The following is a 24,047-nucleotide window of genomic DNA, read 5'->3' on the forward strand; positions in this document are numbered from 1 at the left end:
TCAACTCCAACGATCAATTGTGAAACAACACTTAATATTTGTTGGTACCTGAAAAAAAGGAAGATATTTTCATGAAAGACACCATCAACCACAAGAGAGAAACCTTTTCAAAAGAATCATATACTCTGATAATTAATATTTCCTTTTCTTTTTTTATATCAACTAAAAAGTTTGAATAAATAGGATTTTGATTGTGCCCTCAAGTCTTAAAAGATAATGACAATAAGCTTCCAATCCATTCTTTTTCATCTTTTCGTTCACCCAATCCTTTTTTACTCTCACTTTTTCTTCTTTTTGTGTTCTTGTAATTAATTTTCCTTTTTTACTCTCACTTTTTCTTCTTTTTGTGTTCTTGTAATTAATCTTTGAAGAAAAATAGTCCTCAATTAGATTTAGCACTAGGTCTTCTCAACCCATAATTGCATTTATTTTTTATTTTTTATACCGACGGTTTTTTTTATACTAGTGAAATTCTAATTTTGACGTATACTATGAGAAAGAGAAAGATTTGAATCTGAAACGTAATAATTTAAAACTAAAATTCCTACTAGGCAAATCATCACTTGCAAAAAACACTAAATACAATAAAAGCTATTATTGGATTCAACTATAATAACTAATAATGAACTATGTTTTACAAGTCGACGGTCAAAGTTGCTCTAAACTACTTTAATCTAGAGAAAAGGCGCATATCTGCAACTAGTAACTTTTCCTTTTATTTCGATTTGAGGATGTCCGATCATAATTTCATCCAAATTACAAAAGAAGGATATTCAAACATGAGCGCAAAAAAGAAAAAACCCGACGTTACCAGCAAACTTTTCTACGCCAAGTTCAACTAGTAACTACTGGAACAAAATAGAAGACACGAGAGAGAAAGTAACAAGTAAGAAAAGACATTTTTCTTCGGAAGGTAAAATTTTCTTTTCCAATAAGTTTTTTTAACTCAACACTCTTGGTTTTTTTTTTTTATTTTTTTTTATTTTTTATTTTTTTATTTTTACCTATGACTGCAAAAGTCCAAGAGCTTCTTCCTCCCCTCAACAATTTCATCAAACAAATCATCAAGTTGGCTCACAATATTCTCAGTACCAGAATTCAACACCCCAAAACACTCTCTCAAATTCTTCACTCTCTCTCCAATCCCACTCTCACTCTCCCAATCCATCACTCCCTGCTGTGGGCTCCTCCTCTCTTCCAGTTTACCTCTCAGCTCCTCCATCGCCGCCTTTGACCGCCTGAACTCCCACATCAGAATCCCAGGCCTCTCGCTCATCTGCCCCATCTCCGCCGCCACCAGCTGCTGCAGTCTGGCCGTTGATATCATGAACGGTGATCCGAAGATCAAGCAGCCTTCGTAGTCGTAGTCTCCTTCCCTGCAAAAGGTTGAGTCCTCTAACGAGCAGAAGACCAGTCCGTACAGCAAGATCATGAGAAGCAGAGAGCTCACGTTTCTCATTGCGTACAGGACTCCCCTGAACCCGCTGAACCCATTCAGCTTCGATTCGACGGCGACCCTTTCGTCGAATTTCAGTGAGAGTGGTTGGATTCTCGTCTCCATCAGCGCTCTGTTCTCTTCCTCCAATCCAAACGCCTCCCGTCGGCACCGAGAAATCGCGCGCACCACCTGTTCGAAATGACAGAACTGATAAGTCACCCAAAAATTGAGCTAAATTTTGAAAGAAGTTTAAAGATTGTGATCAGAATTGAAGACCCACCTGGCGGGAGAGCTGAGGATTGAGATGGTGGTGAGAGTCTAGGAGGGTGGAGGTGATGGTGAGGCCGGAAGTATAATAATTCTCCATGGCGGAGACAGCGGACTTGAGGACATGGCAGGCTTCCCAAAGCTTGGAGCTTTCGTCCATGTACTCGTCAAGCCACTTGTCCCCAACAGGCAGATGGAGCTTTTGGACGAGAAGGGTCAGCTGGGAGTGGAAAGATCGAAGAAGGGTAAGAGACCCTTGGAGGAATTGGATTGACATGAAGTTGTTCGAAAGATAGACCCTTTCGAGATCGTCCATCCCACGAGCCAGAAAGGAGTAGAAGCCATTGACAGAGTTCGTGGAGGAAGGATCATCCATTTTTTAGTTTGTTTTCTTCGATTCTTTTGGTGCGGAGTAAAAAGAGAGGGTGGTATTTGAATTTAAATGATGAGAGGAAGGAGTTGAGTTATGGAATGGGATTGTGGGAAGGAGGGAGAATCTCAGAAGACGAAGAAGCTCAGGTTTCGAAGGTTGAAAACGATTGTTATTGTTGGGAGCAATGATGGGTGTTTCCTAAGGAGGGGAAAAGGATGAAAGGTAATATGCCGTTTTCATCGTTTTAAACTTTTAATGGGATGAAACGATGTGTGAAAAATAAAAAATTAGCTTTAAAAAACCCAAAAAGGTAATGTAATTAATGTGTATTTGTGGATTGAGAGACTTATACAACGAGCAATAAATTTTCATTAGCTCAATTGACCATTACCATCAATTTTATACGCATAAAAGGAGGTGGAGGGGAAATATTTAGTAGGGCAGTCTAAACACGTCATATGTATGATAGCTCTTACAAGTAAGCAAGACTCATTGCGTTTGAGTTCTACTCGGCCTCACTCTGGTCCCACACGTTGTTGTACGGAATAGAGGGTGTTAAGTAGGGTTATTACTTACATAGAATATATTTACTGCTACCGTGACGACTTAGTTTAATAATAAATTGTGATGTAAAGAGAAACTTAGATATGATATTGCATTATTGAACCGGGACGCCATATGGATGTTAACCCATCCCATGTAAATCTTTTGCACGAAGTAGAGAGACAAGGGGCGTGTGGGTATGCTTACGAATTGAGAAATGATTTTTGCATATCTAATTTATTTTTATTTTTTTTCTTATGACCATCTCTGTTTATTTCTATCTCATAATTCATCTTTAATATATTTAATTTCAATGTAAAAGTTCAGCAGAAATGTGTAAGGGAAGAAAATAAACGCGCTTTACAAATTTGGTTGGAATTATGTTATTGGGTTGTAAAGTGTTTCTAATTTTACCTGTACAACTTCTAGTCCTTCCAATATTCTTGATTTGATGTTCCTTCTTCCTTCCTCCTTTTCTTCCTCGAGCTACTGATTTGGCTCCTTAATCCCCCCCTCCCCTCTATTCCATTGAAATCTGTGAGTTTCGTTTTTCCTAGATACTTCTTGTTTTGTTGATTTTTTTTTTTTTTTTTTTTATGAAAAAGGAGGGGGACTTTCTTTACTTGGAAATGGAACGATGAGGTTCCTTCCCTTGTATATGTAGTAGTTGTATTGTAATTTGAAAACCCTTCTTACCATGCATAAATACTCAGTCTTTTTAGGCGACAATTACCTTTAATATACAGTTTCTGTTAATCATTTTTCTTTGGGGACAAAAATTGATGATGCTTCTTCATGATTCATGCCCCATTAATTAAATCCCAGCCGTTTATTTGGCACTCCTTTAGGACCTGTCCAACGGCTGAGAATGTAAATCTTAGTTTGAAATGATCGAACTGCATGGGTGCTGCAGTCCCCTCCAAAGATTATTTGTACACCACTTGCCATATGTCATCATCTACATATATTATAATAGGCATATTTTAGCAATATTTATGAAATTCGAATTTAATTCCATATTTTTACAACAATAAAACTATAGCTACTTTTTATTTTGCAACTCGATTTTGCTCCACTTGTATTCACTCTATTTCTTTGAAATTGCTGACGTGGCTTCCATGCGGTAGAAACGAGATGGGTCTTTCGGTCAAACTCTCTCAATTATTTATTAATTAAAAATTAAAAAAAAATTAAAAACCAAGATCCCCATCTTCTAACCGTGGCTTCTGGGTTTGTTCATATGCTAGGGTTTTTTTTATTTTTATATTTTATTTTATTTTTTAATGGAGATAAAGATTCATACATAAGGTATCAAGGACTCAATCTATGAAATAAGATCCCAAAATAGTAAATCATATCTCAAGGCTCTTAAGTTTCTTAGGAAGTGTAAACAGCAAGGTTTGGATACATGTCTCATATGCTAGCTTTTAATTTGTAGTTTAAATTTCTGGAGTTTTGGGTGGAAGCAACATTGAAATCAATGTTAAGATGGTATGTGAATTGGCGGGGACGCAGGATGAGTGGTGAGGACAATGGCATCAAGCGGTTTATTTCCTGGAATTTCTAGAACGTATCGAATGCATTCGTTTTCTTCCTCCGTCGCTGCTGCATCATGTTTAGCTTGGAAGCGTCAACAGAGAGAGCTTATGGAGACTATCATCTCCAATCCTCCATTGGAGAAAGGAGAGGATTTTTGCTCACCACCATAATTCTGATGTATGCTTACCAAATACCTCATCATCTGATATGTGTTTTTTCAAGTAATTATAGTTAACTGTAATATTACAGTTTATTTTCTAATTTTGAAAAAAAAAATAACTATCATTAAGTGAAAAGATACGTGTCAAATAAAAAAGTATACGATGAACATACAATATAATTTATAGTAGTGAACAAAAAAGCGCTTAGACCTTCGAAGCCGACACGTTGATGTTGTGTACATGGAAAAGGACCATGTGGCAGCTTCTGAATGATAGACAAAATACCGCCAAAATGGAGTAAAAATTAAATTTCAACGTGTAAAGTGAAAAGTTTGATTAAATTCAAGTTGGCACTGCAATAAATAAATAACTACAATAAATAAGTAATTGTAATATGCGAAGTTTCACTTTTTATTCGGATACACATAATAATTTCTCTCAATCTACGGCTATAAATATGTTTAAAGTTGTGAGGTATATGTTTGTTTATTGTTTACAAAGCACTACGAAAGTTCCTTTAAATTTAATAGTAATTTCATCTTTATTTATTTATAATGCGGTTCTTTCTTGATGTGGGGAGGGGGGACCAGGAAATCTAAAATTATGTTGGGGTATATGACAGTTTACTTTCATTTTATTTTATTCGGGTTCTCGTGTGTTTTTGGAAACAAAAAAACGACATCTTAAGCGGATGTTGGTCTTTTGAGATTTCATCGGAAAGTGAAGTAGAAGCTTAGGACCAGTGCTTAAGGGAATTGTTATGGGTGTACGTACCTACATTTTTTTAGGGTAAAAGTGGTGACATATGATATAATGTTTCTCCATTCAATTTTTCTACTATTGAAATTAAAACACATATTTATTTTTTATTATATAATGTGTAAATGAGACATATCAATTATGTCTCCTACACATAATATAACATATAAAATAATTATACCACATGATGGTGCTATTAGTACACACAAAAATTTCTCTAATTTTCTTACAAACGTTTTTTTCTTTAGTTTTTCTACGTCATTAATTGAAGAGCATATTCACCTCGTATTAAGGTCAAATTAAGCATAAGGTCCTGAGCCCCAGAGTTAATAGGGCCCTAAGCCATCGGGTGCCCTCAAGTTAGTTGGACATTCCCACCCCCAATGGGCGGGTAAAAAATCACCTTGTAAACTATGACTTTGAACCTTGGAAAGTTTTGAGGATATTTCCGAATTTCTTTTTTGTTCGTATTTTGCTTCGAATTGATGCTGACATTGTATTACACGCTTTTATTTTAAGGATTATTTTATTCTACGTTAAACTTTATTTGTTAGAGAAGTAATATATTCTCATGTAATCTCTAGTTGATGTTTAAAATTTGTATTTCTTTTATTACAAAGGCAAAATTTTATTGTTTGATGTTATGTTGCCCCCCTTTAATACATATCTTATTTTCAACATTTTGTTGAAGAATCACAATATGAGCTTTAAGTTTGGCATAACAAATTCAACAAGCTTAAACTTTATTAAACTTTATGGGTTACCAACATAGTGCAAATTTCGATTACTAGAGGTCAGGAGAAGAAACCCTGATTGATAGTACAAATTGTGATTTTAATTTCCAAATTATTTTTCTTGAGAAACTCAGTTTGACAGTGAACACAATGAGACTGGAATTTTTTTTTTTTTTCCTGGTCAAGCGAATAGTTGTAGTTGAACTGTTCACTTACTGAATCCAATCCCATAGATGTTGTACCCCATACTCGCCATTATAGCTAGGCCTGCATATTGCCAACTGAGCCGGTTGTTATGGTTGGGAAGAACATAAATAGCCCTCTTTATTTCGATCAAGTTTCGGAAGAGAGTGATTTCTGTACAGAATTTTTCATGATCCGCATACTTGTTCAGAACTCATCTTTTTCAAAATTATAATTAAAAATAAAAGGATAACAAAAACCCAGCTCCATCAGATGTATTTAGAAAGTTTCTATTCTTTGCCAACCAAACAAAAGGAAGAATCCAGATATTGCCAAGTAAAATAAGGGTAGGTTTTGGATTTAGGTTATGGTGCGTGGGATGAGGGGTTGCTTGATTATTAACGGTTAAATATGGATTTTTCCTTAGAAAGTAGAAGAAAAAGAATCACAAAAAAATAAGTAGAAAACATATGGTAGATAAATACCTGCAGATGGAACAAAAAAATAAAATTAGGCTTTGACACCTCATTTGAGGTAAAAGTAAACGCACTTGATGGTTAGATTTGTCAAGCAGCATCGCTTTCATCCCCATCATGGTAAATACCAATAAAAGTCGATCTCTATGGAAGAATGTTTCATTTTCCTCTTAAGGAGCTTAATTAGATGCATACAACTGGATGGCCGGGAGCCCATTCAACCATGAAAATGATACAAAGGAATGAGTCGAATGATTGTTTAAGTCAAATTCAAAGGAGTTTTGGGTTGTCATGGCACTAGGGTTTTGTGTGTCGGTGGTGTTATCTGAAGAAAAATTGAGGTTTAACTATAAAATTAATTGACAAAATAAAGAGTAACCCAATTTTTTATAAGGTTCATTCTATTCCTAATGTGAAATTCATACTCTCAACATTATTTTGAACCTCCATGCCTCATGTTAACAGTTTAGATATTTATTTTCTTGGTTCACCTCAAGTCGTCATAACACCTAAATCTCAACCCTAATCCCACCATTCCTACGTTCACATTTTACTCCTCTATCCCATCTTCTGTTTTGTTCTTGTTCCTGAAATTAGATATGAAGGATATATTGGACGAGAGTGAAAGAAAACAAGCATTTGGAAATAGGGTTCTTTACTAATAAGAATCTAACCTTAACACCGTTTGCCATTTGGTTTGCCCTTTCTTTCCCTTCTTTAGGTGCAATTTATATAAAATTGGGATTAAATTTTAGGGTGATGCTAGATAAATCATTAACTTAAACTATATTTTGTAAACTATGTGATGTGGCAATTGATAGTTAAACTTTTCGTTTAAATAATTAAAGAACATATTCGACTACTAACTATCATATCACGTGATTTACAAAATATAATCTAAAAACATGATCTCTCTAAAGTTGAAGCAAAATAAAGTTGGGAAGGCCATTGTGGTCTTTTGAGCAGCAAAGATGCTCCGCTTATCATTTGACATGGGCAAGTCACTGCCCAAAAAGGTAAACCAAATCTAGGTTAAAATATACCTCTCTAAGCATACTAGGACATGTGGCAGCAATAAAACTGAACAACTAGATGATAATCATATTCTTAAGCTTCTAAAGTATAGTCTATTTTATTTTGTTCTGGGCCAACCTAATGAACTTTACCATCAAAAGTTCAAAGACGTGGATTCGGGGAAATTTTTAGTAAATTAGAAGAAAGAACAAAACAAATTCATCCACTCAATCATGCAGAATCATGGGGCCTTCTGTTTTATGCCACGTATACAAAATATTTTAATCGTATTCTATCATTTTCATCAATTTTTTTTTTTTAATATCGAACATTAATATACCTTAAGCTATAGTTTATATTCTACTATAAAATTTGCACAAGGTCACACGATTTGGTTTCACAAGGACCTGCATCTGTCGATGCTTAGTTGAGTCCCTGTTGAATTAACTTTCTAGTTTCCTCCTTGATCATTATTATCATTGTTCATATATATATTTGTATCGATCCAGACTATACAAGACTCTATTGGTTACTCTGTCAATTAATTAGGTTGTTTTTACTATCTTAGTGCTAAGCTTGGCCCCTCAAAATAAATACTCTGCTGCTCTCTACTGATCTTCACATATGGCTTCTCTCCTGTACCTGTTAAGATTTCTTTATGCTCCAGTGCACACCTGTGTGTGTGTGTGTGTTTGAGAGAGAGAGAGAGAGAGAGAGAGAGAGAGAGAGAGAAGAGAGGATACCCTTTGCACAGAAACAAAAGCGGTACGATGCTCAATAAGTTAAGGACATATACATACCATTGCACTTGAGGCCCTTCGAAATTACTTGTATTAAAAAAGTAGTAGGGGGATTGTTTAAAATTAAGGATGATAGATATGAAGAAAGGGGCCAAGTATAAAATTGTTAAAATCATGCCCTTCTTCTCACTTTAGATTTATAGAATATGGACTAAAATGTCACAGCTTCGATTCGTAGAAACAACCTCTTTGCAAAGCAAAAATAAGACTGCGTACAATAGAGGTTTTCTCTCAAACCCTCGTAAAATGGGAGACCTTGTTGGCTTGTGATTTGCCTTTTAGACTATCAATCCCTTTTTCATTACCAAAATAGATTGTTACTATAGGCTATACATCCTTTTTTTAATTTTCTTTTTGGTTCAAGTGGAGCAAAACCCACTTCAAGATTCCCTTACCCTAAAAGGAGGAGTCTTCCAAAAATCTGCATAATTCTGCAACCAAAGTGAAAGTTTGTTAAGCATCGGCTAGCTTAACTAGAACATTTATATATAGTGCTTATTTTAGAAGCTTCATATAATTAAATGATCTAAAAGATGAGAGATTTTCTTTTGCAATCGGCGACACTATGTGACAACGATCTAATGAACGTATAATGTGCTATTCAATTACCTAAAAATCATCTATGTCATTAATAGTGCTACTAAAACCAACATATTGATTTCAAGAGAAATTTTCTTCTAGAAGAAAGCTCCTAGGTGACCCTTCTTCCATGAAGGCTTCTATTACTATAAGGTCCTACACCATGATGCATGCCACATGGTGCCAAACTAATGGTTTGCAACCTCAATGGTGCTTAGCAATACGCTTGTACAGATGCCAAGCATATAAGTTTTGACAGCCGACGTGCTTGTTAATTCTGACCATGAGTACCTTACCCAACTCATTATAGTCTTGCAATAATTCATTAAGTCAATGATGTTCTTCTCGTCACTGCTAGGTGCTAAAAAAATACATTATTTTTGGATTTGATTTTAAGATGGGCGAATAAATAGATGTAATTTTAATCTCAATCTTTGAAACTAAGTTTAATAATAAATGATCATAAATCCTTGGTCACCAAACGATCAAGTAACGAAGCTCGAAATTAAGTTCCTTTAGCAACTTCAGATTTTTGAATAATTGATCATTATGGTAGTGATTGAAAGTGCACCAAAGGCCAAGGAAAGTTAAGAAATAAAACACCATACTATATGTGGAAAATTTACTAACTACCCCTTCAATCATATAATCATGTTTTTTATTTTTTATTTATTTTTTATATAAAGATGAAACCCACTTGCATGACATTGAACATTCTCAAATGTGCATGAGAGACGTGATAAATAATGTTATTATCATTAATACATGAATATATAGATCTTTTAACAATAGGGATCCTCATTTTTAAAAAAAAATGAAAGCATTCTCTTGACCATTAGATTTGACTTTAAAGAAATTATGTGGCTTGTGATTTGATCTCAACCACATAATTTCATTAAAGTTAATCCCCCTATTCATGTTTCTTGGCCAAAATATATATTTGAAATTTACTTTACAAAAGATTTTCTCTTTAAAAATCATTATTTGCAAGACTAGATGGCAATTGATTACACAAAACAAAGAGAGACTAGTAAAGTATTCTTGTAGCTTCTGTGTGTGCTAAGGCTGACACAGGAACATTATAGTTTCTAAGCTTTGTAGGGCATTATGGATTTAGCTCAATTATTTAGGATGAAGTAATATATCCAAAATTCAAATATAATTTCAACTTTGAGCGGAAGTTTCAGCCCAAATCTATTGCTAGCTTTTCATTACTCCATGAAAAGATATCATAGATTACATATTACGTTGTATTAGCATAAATTACACATTACGTTGTATTAGCACAGAACACTACAGTGCCGATGTATCTATGCTATGAAGTTGCTTTCCTCTCAAGAATGCAGTCAAATCAAATGCAGTAAAGCAAAAACAAAAGAGGTTCAAACCCGATAATCATTTGGCACTAGGACATTGGTTTAGGCATTGCCTATGCTTCTAAGCTTGTTGTTAGGGCAATTGAGTAAGTTTATGTAGTACCTAGAAGTCATCGAGTATATTTACCTTTAAATCATTGTGGCTTTGCAGTGGCAGCCTGGAACTGTAAAAGGCTGTGAATTACAGTAAGGTCGGCCAATGTGTTAGACCTAGACCCAGGGCCGCAAAAGGAGTCGCATCGCATCAATATATGAAAAATAAAGACAAAAAGAAGATAGATGGCTTGAATTTTGGTTTTGGTTTATCGTAGAATATCCAATGGTGTAAGTGTGAACACGAAAGATTCCTTGAAACAAGAAACCAGAATAACGTGTATAAAATAATATTTTTTGTGTTTATGATTTTTGGGGTTACGATCTCTCTTAAATTTGGTCCTCTGATTCTATCTCCGTAAGATCTAGATTTGTTGATCCAAGGGCCGTCGAGGCTTGATCTTGGATGAACAGTTGTAAGTTTCTTCAAGGGCCTTCGGGGCTTGATCTTGAATGTTGATGGATGAGCGGATCTTCAAGGGCTTTTGGGCTTGATCTTGAAGAACGGTTGGTTTTCTTCAAGGGCCGTCGAGGCTTGATCTTGAATGAACAGTTGGTTTTCTTCAAGGGCTTTTGGGCTTGATCTTGAAGAATAGATGTGTGGATTTGTTTGTTGATCCAAGGACCGTTGGGGCTTGATCTTGGATGAACAGTTGTTGAACGGATCTTCAAGGGGCGTTGGGCTTGATCTTGAAGAATGGGTGTATGGGTTTGTTGAGGTTGTTGATCCAAAGGGCCGTTGGGGCTTGATCTTAGGATGAACGGATGATGAATGATGAACACTTTCTTCAAGGGGCCGTCGGGGCTTGATCTTGAGTTGGTGGGAGTTCTTCAAGGGCCGTTGGGGCTTGATCTTGAAGGAGGATTTGACGAAGAACGAAGAGTGCTTTCTTGATCCTTCGGAATTCTTGGGAATTTGGATGCTTGAGAGCTTTGGAGTTTCAAAGCTTCAAGGATTTGGGGAATTCTCTTCCAATTTGGAAGTAGAGAAATGTATTTGTGAATTCCTTGATGCTTGATACCTTGATGGAGAAGCCTATTTATAGGCTTTGAGAATGAATCACCACCACAAAATATTTTTTTTCTTTCCAAGCACCATTGCCTAATTTTCCCACTTAATGCAATATTGAAATTGAAGTGGTGTAACTTATGGCCTAATTTCCCACTTAATACCATTTTAAACTTGAAATGTGTATGCTTTGTCATTGCCCAAATGAGAAAAACTTTCTTTGATCCGTAATGGATTGAAGTGTGCTTACCTTGTCATTGCCCAACATGAGAAGAAAAACTTGTTTTGATCCTCAATGGATTGAAATGTACTTGCCTTGTCATTGCCCAAAATGAGAAGAAAAACTTGTTTAATCCTTCAAGGGTATTTCTTCCTATTTTGTTGAGTCACACGCCATGTGTACAATTTGTACAACACGTGGCGTATGCCATGTATGCCTTGACACGTCAAAACTTTAATGCATTGGTGAACATTTGTTTTTTTACTGAAATTTCGATGTCTACAAATGCCCCCACTTCAAGGCGCGTCGTAGACATGTGCTTGTCACGTGTAGAAGATGCGTTTTGAAGTCCCTTAATGTAGATGTCAACCCAAGGGCCGTCGAGGCTTGATCTTGAATTAGGCTGGAAATTTCTTCAAGGGCCATTGAGGCTTGATCTTGAGTTCGACTGGAAGATTTTCTGGTTTCCTCCAATCGTTGATTTTCCTTTGTGCTACTCTTGAACTGGGCAGCATGAAATTTCTTCAAGGGCCATTGAGGCTTGATCTTGAGTTCGACTGGAAGATTTTCTGGTTTCCTCCAATCGTCTGAGCTTTACTCATTTTTTTTCTGTTTCTTTGTTCAATCTCTCCAATTCGTATTGAAGAGGGTTAGAGGATAGCTCAGCATATGCAGTTGTTGCTTGTCTCCACATGCTTCGATGTATCATTTTCACTTGCCTTACTTGCTCCATTTGCAGAAGTGGTATTTCCTTATGCAGGTTTAGCATCTTCTCTTGTAGTATTTGTCCTCTGATGCAGGAGTTGAATGCAAACCTTGCATTTGAATGGACCCTCACTTCTTGGTGGCAGCGCAAGTTTGAGTGGAGGTTCCAACATATTGCTTTCTCTGTCCTTGTCTTGGCAGGTGAGAACAAGGGCAAAGGAAAAGACAGGGAAAAAGCATGATATGAGATACCTTTGCTTTCGCCCTTGATGATATGAGATATTTTTGCTTTTGAAGAAGCGGCGAATGGATCAGCACATGTATTTGTTGTGCTTGTCTCCACATGCTTCAATCTACCGTTTCCTCCTAGGTCATCTGTACTCCAGGCATCTGGTATCTTCTTTGGGGAAGAAGAAAAAATTGAGTATTTCGAAAGGCTTTGCTGGGAGTGCGCCCTCAGAGGTGAGGAAGAGTTGGGCATTTTTTTTTTTTTTTGCAGGTCTGCCTTGCCATAAAAGATGAAGGTTGACATATATAGGGATTTCCCAATAGCAAGTGGTGGTTATGTTCTTTTACCCTTGTCGACAAACGTCTCTTCGATTTTTTAACAAGCGTCTCTTCGATTTCTGAGCGAGCGCCTCTTCGAAAAAATAGTCACGGGTGCGGCTCTGTCACCACGCTTGTTGGCAAAGGCGCGTAGTTGGGATGATAAACTTCACGTGTTTTCAACTTTGTCAGAGATCTTTTGACAAAGTTGAACGCGTTATCTGAAAAGCCGCGAAAACGTCGCCGAACTTCACGCAGGAAAATCCGATTTTTTGAATCGGTGGTCGTGTCGCCTTGGCTTTTTATAGAGGTATCGATTACCTCCAACATGCACACTTTGAAGATCGCCCGTTTGTGAAAATCGTCTTCGGCCCTTTCTGATTTTACTCCATCCACCTTTCTCTTTTAACCTTTTGACAATGGCTAACCCGTCTAACATTTGCTTAGATTTGAGTCTCAGCAGTGATCCGAGTGCGCCGCGTCAGGTAAATGTATGGTGCCCTTCTTTCTTATCTTCTAATGGCCCTTTGACAGGTGAAGATTCTGTGATGAAGGACGCAACAACAGCTACGATAGTAGCTAGGAACTTCCTCACTCCAAAAGATAGTAGGCTGCTTTCAGAACGGTCCGATGAGTTGGCCGTTCAAGAGTCCCTAACTCTCAGTGTTCAGTGCGCAGGCTCTGTATCCAACATGGGCCAACGCCTACTTGCTCGATCCCGCCAAGTGGAATCATTGATGGCGGAGGTGGAAACTCTTAAGCAAGAGATCAAACAGCTTAAGCACGAGAATAGAAGTTTGCATGTGCTTGCAAATAACTATTCGACGGGCATGAAGAGGAAGCTTGATGAGCTGCAAGAATCCAGTGGTCGAATTCAAAGTGACCGTCAAAGTGACCGTCAAAGGCTTGCTGCTTTTTTCCAGAGGCACCTTTTTCCTGGCTCATCTAGCGTTCCACCAAGTATTGAGGCCTCTTCTTTGATGCCTCCCGCTTCTGTAGTTTTCCCAAGTAGTGGGGCTTCACGTGAACAACCTTTATGAAAGCTCCATCTCTTTTTTTTTTTTTTTTTTTTTTTTTTTGTACGCACTTGTAATTTCTCGGAGATCAATGAACATGCTTTACTTATTTAGTGTATTGTGCTAAATACAGATAAAACATATACATCACCAAGATGTGTTATTTCCTCTTTTTTTTTTTTTTTTTTTTTTTTTTTTTTTTTTTTGATGATGTGACTGTACTTGAAGTTTTGAAGTTTCAAGTTGCCTACGTACCCTTGGTTGAGGAGGGATCAAGTCATGACGTAGTTCAAAATGAGTGATGATTTTTTTTTTTTTTTTTTTGATGATTTTGCCGTACACAGTTTATGCTCTTGCGGGCCAGGAGCGTTTGGTGCCGTTTGCAGTTTCAGCTCGTGCAGGCAATGAGCGTTTTGGTGCCGTTTGCAGTTTCAGCTCGTGCAGGCAATGAGCGTTTTGGTGTCACCTTTTAGGCTCGTGCGAACGAGGAGCTTGTGGTGTCGTTTGCAGTTTCAACTCGTGCAGACAAGGAGCTTTTGGTTGTCGCCTTTTAGGCTCGTGCGAACGAGGAGCATTGGTTGTCGCCTTTTATGCTCGTGCGAACGAGGAGCGTTGGTTGTCGCCTTTTATGCTCGTGCGAACGAGGAGCTTTGGTTGTCGCCTTTTATGCTCGTGCGAACGAGGAGCGTTGGTTGTCGCCTTTTATGCTCGTGCGAACGAGGAGCTTTGGTTGTCGCCTTTTATGCTCGTGCGAACGAGGAGCGTTGGTTGTCGCCTTTTATGCTCGTGCGAACGAGGAGCGTTGGTTGTCGCCTTTTATGCTCGTGCGAACGAGGAGCGTTGGTTGTCGCCTTTTATGCTCGTGCGAACGAGGAGCGTTGGTTGTCGCCTTTTATGCTCGTGCGAACGAGGAGCTTTGGTTGTCGCCTTTTATGCTCGTGCGAACGAGGAGCGTTGGTTGTCGCCTTTTATGCTCGTGCGAACGAGGAGCGTTGGTTGTCGCCTTTTATGCTCGTGCGAACGAGGAGCGTGGGTTGTCGCCTTTTAGGCTCGTGCGAACGAGGAGCATTGGTTGTCGCCTTTTATGCTCGTGCGAACGAGGAGCGTTGGTGTCGTTTGCAGTTTCAACTCGTGCAGACAAGGAGCTTTTGGTGAGGTCACGATCTTTGTCGTTGACGGTGTTTGAAACCTTCTTTCCAAGATTTGAAGAGGAAGCAAAGTTATGCCTAGCATTTGACATGAGTTCGTAGGCATTTGGGTCAAAGCCTTCTTCGGTCTTCTTAGTTGGAAGAGAGCTTGGTTTCACTTTGACGCCATGTTGTGCCTCCAGACGGTTGATGAGTCCGGCGGTTTGCAAGTTTTTCTCCTCTGCAGTCTTTATCAGCCTTGCAACTGTTTCCTTCATCTGAACCAGCTGTTTTTCAATGGAGGTAGTGCCGATAGTCATGACTTGTTCTTTGTTTGAAGCCATGGAGTGTGCTTGAATATCTTGAACGGAGACAGAGATGAGAGGTAGAGATTGTCCCACCGGGCGTGCCAAATTTGTGAACACGAAAGATTCCTTGAAACAAGAAACCAGAATAACGTGTACAAAATAATATTTTTTGTGTTTATGATTTTTGGGGTTACGATCTCTCTTAAATTTGGTCCTCTGATTCTATCTCCGTAAGATCTAGATTTGTTGATCCAAGGGCCGTCGAGGCTTGATCTTGGATGAACAGTTGTAAGTTTCTTCAAGGGCCTTCGGGGCTTGATCTTGAATGTTGATGGATGAGCGGATCTTCAAGGGCTTTTGGGCTTGATCTTGAAGAACGGTTGGTTTTCTTCAAGGGCCGTCGAGGCTTGATCTTGAATGAACAGTTGGTTTTCTTCAAGGGCTTTTGGGCTTGATCTTGAAGAATAGATGTGTGGATTTGTTTGTTGATCCAAGGACCGTCGGGGCTTGATCTTGGATGAACAGTTGTTGAACGGATCTTCAAGGGGCGTTGGGCTTGATCTTGAAGAATGGGTGTATGGGTTTGTTGAGGTTGTTGATCCAAAGGGCCGTTGGGGCTTGATCTTAGGATGAACGGATGATGAATGATGAACACTTTCTTCAAGGGGCCGTCGGGGCTTGATCTTGAGTTGGTGGGAGTTCTTCAAGGGCCGTTGGGGCTTGATCTTGAAGGAGGATTTGACGAAGAACGAAGAGTGCTTTCTTGATCCTTCGGAATTCTTGGGAATTTGGATGCTTGAGAGCTTTGGAGTTTCAAAGCTTCAAGGATTTGGGGAATTCTCTTCCAATTTGGAAGTAGAGAAATGTATTTGTGAATTCCTTGATGCTTGATACCTTGATGGAGAAGCCTATTTATAGGCTTTGAGAATGAATCACCACCACAAAATATTTTTTTTCTTTCCAAGCACCATTGCCTAATTTTCCCACTTAATGCAATATTGAAATTGAAGTGGTGTAACTTATGGCCTAATTTCCCACTTAATACCATTTTAAACTTGAAATGTGTATGCTTTGTCATTGCCCAAATGAGAAAAACTTTCTTTGATCCGTAATGGATTGAAGTGTGCTTACCTTGTCATTGCCCAACATGAGAAGAAAAACTTGTTTTGATCCTCAATGGATTGAAATGTACTTGCCTTGTCATTGCCCAAAATGAGAAGAAAAACTTGTTTAATCCTTCAAGGGTATTTCTTCCTATTTTGTTGAGTCACACGCCATGTGTACAATTTGTACAACACGTGGCGTATGCCATGTATGCCTTGACACGTCAAAACTTTAATGCATTGGTGAACATTTGTTTTTTTACTGAAATTTCGATGTCTACAGTAAGTAAGCAAATAAAAAAAATAAAATTACTTATACCATTGGATCAGATGCTCTGAGAATCCGAGTAGTAGAGCTGCTTGGCTCTGGAGTAAGGGCACGTATTATTGGATCTACCATTGCCGAAAGTTCCACAAGAAAGCTACGTTTTTAAATCAAGGAAGTCACAATTAAATGTCGAAGTTATTATAACTATGTATCGTCTCTATTATTATGCGAGTTGAATTTGAGATTTTCTTCAACTAAGTAGAGTCTGAAAATAAATTATTAGTAGGTGAAAAGGCTAGTTGGTATTAAACGACATGGTTTAAGGTTTGACAAAACAAAGGTTGGGTGTTTAAATAAAAAGGTTGGGCATTACCAAAAAAATGAAAAAAGAAAAAAAAAGAATTAACTGAATTGGTGGGCTTTATTCGAAATCTTTAGGTTAAAAGGGGATGTTTAAAGCCTTAATCTGATGTGAATGGTTTGCTGTAAAATAAAATAAATAGAAGGAAGAAAGCACGCCCGGTGGGACTCGAACCCACAATCGCCTGATTAGAAGTCAGATACCTTATCCATTAGGCCACGGGCGCCAGATGCTACAATTGCTAAATTAAAAGGATTAATAAACTTCAAAGGAAAAATTAGTTTCTTCAGAAAACAGACGCAAATGCTAGTGCACCAAAACGAAAAAAATGCCATTAACATATCCATGCGAATTTTATGAGCTGTTGAAGATTTAGAGTGCATAAGTCACCATTAATCTTTGTATTTCATACGTTCAAAATTGTATAACAAAGTCTGAAAAGTTGATAAAATTATGAAGATATTATCACAATGTACTACTCATCTACCTGAAAGATCGATGTTTGTTGAATAGAATGAAATTTCTTGGAGAATACGACTGAGTTTGAGGCTTCTAGGCTTCAAGCTATTCAAACGCTTTGGGCTTTGGCTGGACGACTCCTTCAAGTTCGAACCGTTTTGGTCCTGGTCCTATGCTATGCAGCAGCACAAAACGACATGGCAGTGTGAAACAGAACAGATCGTTTGAAAAGGTTAAATTAGATAATATGTAGTGTCTTTTCAACTGGATCCGTGGCGCAATGGTAGCGCGTCTGACTCCAGATCAGAAGGTTGCGTGTTCGATTCACGTCGGGTTCAATACCTCCCCGGGTTTGTTTTTTAATTTCTTTTTAGTTTTGGTTGCTTGATGGTTTCGGTTGGTGTTGCGCTTCCTCCAACTTTGAACTTTTCCTATTATTTTGATAGAAGTGCTTTCTAAAATTATTTGTTTAATGATACTATGATTTAGTGATATTCTTTTTTAGTTATAAGTTAGAGGTTTTAAGTTTGATTCTACTTTCTCACCCCCCTTAATGTAGATAATATCGTTTGTTAAAAAAAGTATATTTGTTTAATGCTAGGAGCCCTTAGACCATTTCAAACCCTTAGCCTAAAACCTAAAATTTTTAGCCCAGAAAATTTATATTTTAGCCCAAAAACAGCTTTTATACTCCAATCATTTTGACATAAAATTTTAGCCCCACATTATTAAAGAATGAATTTAGGCGATTTTTTTTTTTAAATTAACTTAAAAAAAATTATATAGACTATTCTAAATTAATTTTATGAACATTTTAACCTAAAAAATATTTAAATTCTGATATATATTGAAAAATCACTAAATTGATGAAACTCATGAAACACTATGGAAGAATATGAAAATCATGATAGAGTTGTATAAACACAAAATACATGAAACACAAAACACATATGAAGCACATACAAAACACATGATAGAGATGTATAACACACCAAACATGTTAAACACATGACACACATGAAACACATACCAATACATACAAAACACATGATAGAGATGTATAACACACCAAACATGTGAAACACATAGCACTTGCAAAACGCATGAAACACAAACCTACACACATGAAACCCAAAGCTTCAATCATTCTCTATATAAGCATAGGTTGAATATCTAACCATCACACAACATATTCACCAATCTTCCAACTTTCAAAGTGTTTTTGTTTCTTTAAAATCATCAATATCTCATCAATGGGTGATAGAAGAAAGCGTAGCTTGGCAATGCAAATGGCACAATACCAAGCAAGCCTTGCAAATGCGGATGTAGAAATGAACAACGAAGAAGCCGAATTTGCAAACTCGCTTATGCAATATGAGCACCATGCTGAATCTAGCTATCGTGGTTCTGGGCATTCATTTGTGTAGCGTGATAGATAAAAGTGTCATGATTGAATGATGAAAGATTATTTCATCGAACGTCCGAGATATCCTCCTTATGATTTTCGGAGGCGGTTTCGGATGAGGAGAGAGCTTTTTGAAAGCATCTTGAACGAAATTGTCAATCATGACCACTACTTTGTAGGGAAGATATTGTCATAGGCCGACAAAGTCTTTCACCTCATCAGAAGCTCACATTTGCATTTCGGATGCTAGCTAATGGGTGTTTTGCAGACTCAACTGACGAATATTATTGACTTGTGGAGAGCACTACTATTGAGAACCTCAAACACTTCTGTAATGCAATTGAAGCCATATATGGAGCCACATACCTCTGCAAGCCAAATCATGAAGATTTGAAGAGGCTTTTATGCAAGGTAGATAAAAGAGTCTTCCATGGCATGATAGGAAGTCTCGATTGTATGCATTGGGAGTGGAAGAATTGTCCTACTGCTTGGGCTGGCCAATTCAAAGGTCGTCACAACAAGCCAACCATTGTGCTCAAGGTAGGCTGTGGTGTCTTACGACACATGGTTTTGGCATGCATTCTTCGACACTTGTGGATCAAACAACGATATTAACGTTCTTTGGTCTTCTTCTCTGTTTGATGATGTTGTCAATGGATGGGCACAGGAATAAAGGTACAAGGTAAATGGTAATAGGCATGAGCTAGGTTACTACTTAACTGATGGTATTTATCCTAGTTGGTCTACCTTTGTGAAAAGTTATTCTCATCCCGGTAGTGCGAAGAAGAAATTATTTTCGTAGAAACAAGAGTCTTACAGGAAGGATGTGGAGACAGTGTTCGAGATCCTACAAGCTTAATGAACCATTGTTAGAGGGGCTGCACGATTGTGGCATGCCGAAGACCTCCATTCAATCATGATGACATGCATAATTTTGCACAACATGATTATGGAAGATGAGTACATAGAAATTGAAGAAGATTCTGACAAAGATGTGGATGATGACTAACCAACATATGTGAGAGCTATGGTAAGAGATGTTGAATGTCTCGCTGCATCCACATATGAGACCCGACATAATAGGGTCACACTGAGTGAGTAAATGAGACGTTTAAAATAGAATTCAAGCTCCTCAAGGTCATGACACACTAGAAGAAGAACGTTGATGATGTTGGTGTATTAATGTGTTCTTGTGTTAAATTTAAGTGTGCTATGTTGTTATTTTTTGTAATAATTGTAAGTGTACTATGTTGGTATTTTCGAGTAATAAATTGAAGTGTTTTCTTATGACAAGTCTTTTGTCTAATACGTTGTCAAAATTATTGAAGGCCGTTTGAATTATTGAAGACATCTAGATTAATAGAAACATTAATTAATAAGCCATAAATTTAATACACACGATAATTAATAAATCATAGACAATTAATAAACTACATAAACTTAATACAAACGATAATTAATAATCCACATAAACTTAATACAATCGATAATTCATAAACTTGATGTGAATTTAACTAACACACAAATTAAACCCTATTAAGATAGCTGTAGTATACAAAAGTAGGGATCGTTCTAGGGCGGAGATTAACTAGAGACGCTAATCTACACAAATGTGACTCAAAAACACAGAACTAGACTTAGAAACACTCAACTAGACACTAAAAACTCAAAACACACTAAACAGAATCTAAACACTAAATTGGATAGATTTGAACACGTTTCTAACTAATCTAACATACTTAATTAAAGGGGGGATTGATTTGGACAAAATTAATTAAACTAAACATATTGCATAAACTAAACAGGTTAGACACGAAAATGGGTGTTTTAAGGGTGAATGGCTAGCTAGATGGTTCATCTCCACACATGACACATATGCATACAAATCGATTTCCAGTTATTATTCCTATAAACCATGAATGACAATGCCCAAGTTAACCGTGAACTACACAAATTAACTCTCAGATTTTCCGAATTTCATTGAATTGGATGGATAACGCATCGGCAACCAAATTATTCTTCAATAGTTCCCTACATGAACAACATAATAGAGATACAATAAAAATCATTAAGCTTTGTGAAAATCATAAGCATTGACAAGGCATTTGTAACTATGAACTGCATGATACTCCTACCATGGATTTACTTAACACAATCATGACTAGTGACTTCCACTACTTATAAATATAAGTTCATAACGATTAGGTAAAATTCCCTTATATTTTAGCATCAAATTCATGCATGCAAACTAAGTATGCATCCTTAATCAACATACAAGAATAAGTTATCAATCAAACAGATAAGTAAATCACATTCATGTTTTACGAAACAATAACTGGAGGAAATCAATTCATATCACATACATGTTCATGGCTTTGAATCCACCTCTAGCTAAAACGAGTTTAGTTCCTCATGTTTGCACTTAAACAAAGATAAATTAAATTAAAAATTGAAAACGAAGGATAGAATACACCTAAGAACGTTTCAGCAATATTCAAGCAAGGCACGGCTCCAAGGGTCTCCTCTTCTTTCTCCTTGCAAAGCTGTGGCACAAGGGTGATTTCTGTGTATGATGGATGTGTGGTGTGAATTATGGTGAGAGATGGGTGGTGAATGAAGGCTGCGACACTATGTATTTATAGGGAGAAGGGAAGGCATGACAAGGCTGAGAAAGAGGGGAATTAGGACTCCAAATCAACAAAGAACAAGGACACTTTCAATCAGATTCCAGGAAAGACAAGGAATGACCCTTACGGCAGGTTCTAGAACTTCTAGAAGGAGTGGTGCGGCATAGATTTAGGGATAGGGTTTTAGCTTCTAGAAACCTGATTTGTAAGTATCCTAATATCATTTGGATGTCCTCCTTGCAGCTAGAATTAAGGTAGATTAGGATAAGGTTAGGATAAGATAAAATAAGATTTTGGATAATGTTTGGATAAGATAAGGTTGTTTGGATAATGCTTCATTCTTCTTTGCTGATTCCTTATCTTTCAAGTCTTGAATTACTTTCTTTAATTCTTGAGCACATTCCTAGCCTCTTTTAATCTTCAAAGACGTCCATCCACTTTGCTATATGCATGTGCAATCCATTCCAAGCCCAAAACTGCTCCAAATAGCTCCAAAATGCCTTTTCTTGCCACCTTTGCCAATTGGACCTACAAACACACGAAAATGCACTAAAACACTAAAATAAATAGAAACTAACTCACTAAATGCAAGGAAATAGGCTAACAAAGTCTCATAAATATGCTCCTATCAAAACTACATAAACTTAATAATGATATCCACTATCTTGACTTGGTGGTGGACTTGGGATATAGCCTTGAGATGAATCATCATTTTGAATTATACTCCTTATGGCATGCTTTCGCAAAATTTCCTTTTGCTTATCACGTAAGAACTTCTTCCTCTCTGGAGTATATTTGCTAAGGTCCTCCATCATGAAATTACATTCAAACCTTTCTTGCTCCCTATCCCCTTCTTGCGTCATGGCCAAACGCATTCAAGCCGCTTTTTCTTCCCAAGAGCTATGGCTTTCGGTCAATCTTGCAAATCTAGCAGCAATTTGTGCACTAATCGGATCTTAAGACTTCTTTTTTCTCTTTGCTTCCTTTTGCTTATCACTTCCATGGGGCCTTGCAAAAGAAGAAGTTGGGGTCAATTCATTGACACCTTCATTGACATCATTTGTCGGTGCAGCTGCACATTGAAATAATCTTCCCCATTGTTTGTTCGCATCGATTTCCCACCTCGGACAATCCTTGAGGATGTCCCAAGCATGATGCAACTTAAAAGTTTCATTTTTTGGTGTTACTCTTGTCTTGTAAATTGCCTTTGCTTTGTCACCTTTGCAACAAATACATAAAAACAATTAGTTGGAAAATAAATGTACATGACAAATAAAATATCAACAAAGAACCCACAATTTTTGCGGCCGTCCTTCCACTAGCCATGTCAACCACGCTCTCTCCAAGCTTCCCTTCCATAAAGTGCACGCTTTGTTGATAACCTTCCACCGATCGTAAACACCACCACCTTCTATTTGGCCGACGTTGGAGTTTTCATGGAAATTATCAACGATTTTACCCCACAAAACCTTTTTATTTTGATTCATGCCAACGGTACCATCTTCGCTAATAGAAACTTATGCCAAGCATAAAGCAACATCTTCTTCAGAGGTCTAATTACAACCTCTAATATGCTTATTGGGCGTGTTGGAGGAATCAGTACAAGTGAAGGAATTGGCAACTTGATCTTGAATCGAACGTCGTTACAAGTTTTAAGCTTGCAACAAAGTCTTGAAGGAATCGGCATAAGTGCTTGTTGATTCTTCAAGGGAATGCTTCGGCTTTGGTCGATAGAAAGATTTGACTTTAGTTATAAGTTCTTCGAAGAATGCTTTGGCAGCGTATTAGTCTTCAAAGATTTGGCAGAGGTTCTGCTTTTGTGAGAATTTTGGCCCTTCAATGTAGAAATTGTTGACCTTTATGCTTGTCTGAGGACCTTGTATTTATAAACTTCTCAATCTAGCCTCAATTTGGGCCTCTTGCTGATTTTGAGGAGATTTTTTCCCCTTCGCCGCATTTTAGGAATGCTTTTGAGCTTGCTTGATTTGTGTCACATGTCATTGATGACTTGTCCATTTGTGATGAGTTATATGCCACGTGAAGCTTTGTGATGCATCATTTGCATGCAACAAAATTTACACGTCTACAAATGCCCCCACTTCAAGGCGCGTTGTAGGCATGTGCTTGTCACATATAGGAAACGTGCTTTGAAGTCCTACAATGTGAATGTTCTAACTCAAGGGTCGTCGAGACTTGATATTGAATTAGTTTGCTTCTTCAAGGGCTGTAAAGGGTATTTCTTGAACGAAACATGTCTTCAAGGGCAGATAAGGCTTGGTCTTAAATGAAATGAAAATTTTCTTCAAGGGTCGTAGTGGCTTGATCTTGAATGAAAATTTTGTAAATGGATAAATCGGCACATACTTATTGTGCATATTGATTTTCCATAATTTTTTTGACAAAATACATTTGGTGTATTTTGGAACTTGAATTTTTTCCTTGTGGGTATGGGAAAAAAAATGCTTTTCCTCCCTTAGGTAGGAATCTCCTTCAATTTTGGTAATGAGGGTGATTTCCTTCAAGATGTTGGAAAGCTTTAGTGATTTCCTTCAAGGTTT

The 24,047-nt window shown here is 37.4% G+C and overlaps 1 protein-coding gene and 2 non-coding genes across 3 annotated transcripts; 1 reads left to right on the plus strand and 2 right to left on the minus strand.

The window, feature by feature from the left end:
- Positions 1 to 692: 692 nt before the first annotated feature.
- LOC137723395 (uncharacterized) lies at positions 693 to 2,231 on the minus strand. The gene is made up of 2 exons (XM_068462589.2): positions 1,719 to 2,231; positions 693 to 1,627 (listed from the first exon to the last, which is right to left on the minus strand). Exons 1-2 carry the CDS (start codon positions 2,079 to 2,081, stop codon positions 1,001 to 1,003), a joined length of 990 nt encoding a protein of 329 aa, XP_068318690.1. The 5' UTR covers positions 2,082 to 2,231; the 3' UTR covers positions 693 to 1,000.
- A 14,920-nt stretch (positions 2,232 to 17,151) lies between these two features.
- TRNAR-UCU (transfer RNA arginine (anticodon UCU)) lies at positions 17,152 to 17,224 on the minus strand. Its single transcript has one exon. It is a non-coding gene; the product is annotated as a tRNA-Arg (tRNA).
- A 499-nt stretch (positions 17,225 to 17,723) lies between these two features.
- On the plus strand, positions 17,724 to 17,795 carry TRNAW-CCA (transfer RNA tryptophan (anticodon CCA)). The gene has a single exon. It is a non-coding gene; the product is annotated as a tRNA-Trp (tRNA).
- Positions 17,796 to 24,047: the final 6,252 nt, after the last annotated feature.

This window comes from Pyrus communis, chromosome 4 (assembly GCF_041283825.1).
Source record: "Pyrus communis isolate YQ-2024b chromosome 4, ASM4128382v1, whole genome shotgun sequence".
NCBI lineage: Eukaryota > Viridiplantae > Streptophyta > Magnoliopsida > Rosales > Rosaceae > Pyrus > Pyrus communis.

Coding starts and splice junctions, on each gene's coding strand:
- LOC137723395 (XM_068462589.2), bottom strand. CDS start 2,081: ATGGATGATCCTTCCTCCACGAACTCTGTCAATGGCTTCTACTCCTTT. Junction 1,628..1,718: donor ATCCTCAGCTCTCCCGCCAG/GTGGGTCTTCAA, acceptor CATTTCGAACAG/GTGGTGCGCGCGATTTCTCG.